The 4,333-nt window shown below is 42.7% G+C and overlaps 1 protein-coding gene across 1 annotated transcript in view; it reads left to right on the forward strand.

The window, feature by feature from the left end:
• Positions 1–647: 647 nt before the first annotated feature.
• The window catches only part of evx2 (even-skipped homeobox 2), a 4,609-nt gene continuing 923 nt past the window's right edge, over positions 648–4,333 (forward strand). Inside the window, exons 1-3 of the mRNA XM_067517393.1 lie at positions 648–1,877; positions 2,174–2,415; positions 2,923–4,333. The exon at positions 2,923–4,333 is cut by the window's right edge and continues 923 nt beyond it. Coding sequence (XP_067373494.1) covers positions 1,484–1,877; positions 2,174–2,415; positions 2,923–3,537 — 1,251 coding nt within the window. The 5' untranslated portion in view covers positions 648–1,483 and the 3' untranslated portion in view covers positions 3,538–4,333. The remainder of the gene's footprint in view (positions 1,878–2,173; positions 2,416–2,922) is intronic.

The raw sequence follows: 4,333 nt of genomic DNA on the forward strand, positions 1-4,333 counted from the left end.
GCCCTACAGCTTCCAGATCATCTAAAGGTACTTTCCTGTAGCCCCAATGCGAACTATTTGGTGCTTAGAACAGACACAGATCAGGACATCAGGTTCAGCCCACACATACCATTTAAATTGATATTACAGCAATTAATATTAACACCTGCAGGGGGCGCCACAGGATGCACAGAAGATACTCGGGTGCCTTTAAATCCATTTCACGTGAAGGAATCAGGAGTCCGTGTTATGTCTTCACGCATCGAGTCTCCGTTAGAGTTATTGTGATGCATACATGTACATGTGCCACTTACTGCCACGAACATAATAAAAGGTCTGAAAAAGAAAGCTGAAAATAAAGGGAAATTGCTCCTTGGTAGCCGAACCTTTTCAAAACCGCATATTCAGTTCCCTAAAAAAATGAATACATAAAAAATAAAATATAAGAAAAACTCTTACATTTTTGGATTTGGTTTAAATCCAACAATAAAACCAAACGACAAAGGGGTCAAAATATAAAGAAATACCTTCAACAAAGTTACTATTTAAATCCCAGCAGCAATAATTGTAAATGTATTATTAACGTATTTATTCACTTTAAAAGAAAAAATCTTAACACAGAAAAATGTATTTGTATTTGCCTTTATAAAAGCATGACAGTCTTCCGATATCGGCAATTTTAATAATGTGGTATATTACATGCGTTTTCAACTGAGTGGGGAAAACTACAAAAAAGAAAAAAATATGAACTGAAGTGCCCTAAAAATAAATGAACATGGACTCAAAAACTAAACATACTTATAAACTAATGTCACAGACTCGCACGTTAATCTCAATGCACTTCACATAGGCTGCTGATGAAGTCTCAGAAATAGCAAAAAATTGAAAAAAGAGATAAGGAGGAACAAATAAAAGAACGATTAGAGAGGGGGAGGGCGAAAAGAGAGGACGGAAACAATAGAGAATCAAAGCATAATAATATTCCTAAATGAAGAGGGAAATGTTGCAGCGCTCATTTTATTAATCAGACTGTCAATTTCACCCAAGAGGCCAAACCCAAGAGCAATCTAAGACAGACTCAGAGATCAACCCAGGGACAAACACCTCGCTCCTCACTTCTCTCTTCCTCTCCACTGGATATTATTCGTCTGACCGAAGGCCGCCTCCATCATCAAGTGACAGCCCTCTCCTATTTATTTGCTTATAAACCTGTTACAATAAATGATCATTGGAGCAACGTCAGCCGAGCATTTTAACAACGAACAGCAAGCACTTTTGATGAATGACATTTTGCTGCCGTGGGGAGGATGCACGGCTCCTTTTGAGCAGCCGCTCGTCGATTGCATTCAGATTTTTTCATTTTGCGTCTTGCTTATAAAAAGCTTTAGACAGTTATTTAGAGACAGTTGCTGAGTTGCATGCGGATTTAGCTCCGACACAAGTCATTGGTGCTCCAGCCCCCTGGACAAGTGTGTTTTTCCTTTTTTTCGTCTTGCGCGGCTTAATGATGGAGAGGATAAGAAAAGAGATGATACTGATGGAGAGAGGTCTGCACAGTCCTGTCGCAGGGAAGAGGCTCGCAGACACGTCTGGAAATTCAGTGCTGGAGGCCCTGGAAAACTCTCAGCACGGCGGACGGTTAAGCCCGAGAATAACTTCGGTTTCTCTCCATGGAAATCTTGGTGACATCCCGACGAAAGGCAAATTTGAAATCGACAGTCTTTTCGGGACACACCACAACAGTGAAAATAGCTCCTCTGCGGACATTTCATCTTCAGAAAGCAGAAAGAAAATGAGCCTTTACTCCGAAGTTTCGCAAGAATCAGATATTAACAGTGATGTGGAAGTGGGATGCCCAGCGCATCGCTCCCCGAGCCAACACAAGGAAAACAACAAAGGTAACATTTGATTTACTTCCGTATTTTCTCCGTATGGTTGGATTAGAATTATCCCCATTATTAAGCTACACCGTCTCTCCGCACAGACTAAATAATTAATAATAATAATAATATTCTGATATTAAAAACGACAATACATTATTAAAAACTACCAAGAGAAATTGTTTTTGCTTCATGACAAACATGTTATTGACTCACTCGTATTTGTTTTATTTGTAGCAGTGGGCCGTCAAATTTACTGTAGATCCCCACACAAGCAAATTATTTTATTATTATCAATATCTATTTTTTTTTAGGTTTTTCAGATAGTAATTCTGGATCTTCAAACACAAGCTCAAACTCTCTCCCGAGCATGAACGGTAATTCAACGGGGGGATCAAACAATTCAAACACCGACCAAGTCAGAAGATATCGGACTGCTTTCACCCGTGAACAAATCGGAAGACTGGAAAAAGAGTTTTACAGGGAAAATTACGTTTCGAGACCAAGAAGATGTGAATTAGCCGCAGCGCTAAATCTGCCCGAAACTACAATAAAGGTGGGATATTAATCTTCATTATTCCTGTCCACGTGTGTTCTGGTGTGCATGTTTTTGTGCAGAGACAGCAATTATGTAGGAATAAAAAGAACATTAATTACAATACGCTGAACACTGGTTGAAAATAAGGGCCATAGGCCTATTGTTTTCATTTCTGTTTTTAAATGTTGATATTCTGATTTCCACAGGGTACACAAAATAACACTGTTTTTCGACCACATCATTGGGCGCCAATCAATTCAACTGTTGTGTAAAATTTATTCGCACAATTAATCAAAACATAAAGTCCAAAAACATTTTATTGTCATATTTTAATTACTGCTTTACTGCCGCAGGAAGCCACAGCTGGTTATGTTCATATTTCAAGATAGGAATTTCGGGGCAACATTTAAAACCAGAGCAGGGATCAGCGTCTGTGCTGAGCAGACGCTGATCACAGGTCTAAATTTAGAGCCTGGAAACAACATGGCAGCTTCAATATGGGCCTTGTGTTGACTCTGTGTGCAGGTGTGGTTCCAGAACAGGCGGATGAAGGATAAAAGGCAGCGTCTGGCGATGTCCTGGCCCCATCCAGCAGACCCCAGCTTCTACACTTACATGATGACGCATGCGGCAGCTACAGGAAGTCTACCTTACCCTTTCCACTCGCACATGCCTCTACATTACTACCCGCATGTCGGTGTCACTGCAGCAGCAGCAGCCGCCGCCGCCACCGGCGCCGCCTCGTCACCATTTGCTACTTCCATCCGTCCCTTAGATACCTTCCGAGCACTCTCCCATCCCTACTCACGGCCAGAGCTACTGTGCAGCTTCAGGCACCCGGGGCTTTACCAGTCACCCGCAGGCCTGAACAGTTCAGCGGCGGCTTCAGCGGCGGCGGCGGCTGCGGCAGCGGCGGCGGCGGTCAGCGCACCGTCAGCCACCGGGCCTTGTTCGTGTCTCAGCTGCCACAGCAGCCAGGCGGCAAGCGCATTGGGCTCCAGGAGCTCCAGCGCTGACTTTACCTGCACAGCTTCGGGGCAAAGATCCGACAGCGGATTTTTGCCGTATTCTGCTGCTGTTCTCAGCAAGACCTCAGTCCCGTCACCAGACCAACGAGAAGAAACTTCACTTAACAGATAACTCCTCACGCAGCTGTCGCGACCGTTTCATATGTTGCTCTGGTCCTACTTTAGGGGGACAGGCCTACTTTAAACATCCACACATGGGTAAAGAATTAATTTCTTAGGCAGCGCTGCAAACACACACTAAGATTCATTTTTGCTAGTCTAACTCCAGTCCAAAACCACTTTCTAAAGAAAAAGACACGAATAGTTGAGCACTGGAATTTTTGCACTCAAAAGTTTTCTAAAGGCTTGTGCACTTGTTTGGTATCAGTAGACCAATTTTTGAGGCTGTGCTGAATTTACTGTGGCCATTGACCATGCGGTCATTCAGTCCCCACACTTCTTTTATGTGCTGTTTTACAATTCATTTTAGTTTCTACAAAACCCTGAAGTAAACAATGCAACTGCATTTAAGCCATACTCCAAATTTTTGCGGCTCAAACATCCAACACCCACCGTGAGAAAACCAGCCGGACTATCTGGACTCCTTTGGTTTAGGGACAAAAACGTGAACTAATTATGCCATCTGAATTTAGATAGAAAGTCTTGCTTCTCTGCCCAGCAGCATATCTTTCTTAGGCCTAATAGACTGAGATTTTGGCAGCAATAGCTTCTCCAACACCCAGCCCCTGCTCTATAGGGACACCCCTAATCAGCTGGAAGGTGCATATAATTTTGCACCGCGTCTTTGGTGTCAATTTTTATGTTAATAATGAGAGGATCATGACAAAAATTGCCAATCATGTAGCTAGATGGAGCCCCTTTGAATACATGACTGTAAGAAAGTTCCTCGTTTTGAGACCCGCTGTCAA

The sequence above is a fragment of the Channa argus genome, chromosome 9 (genome assembly GCF_033026475.1).
Source record: "Channa argus isolate prfri chromosome 9, Channa argus male v1.0, whole genome shotgun sequence".
Classification (NCBI taxonomy): Eukaryota; Metazoa; Chordata; class Actinopteri; order Anabantiformes; family Channidae; genus Channa; species Channa argus.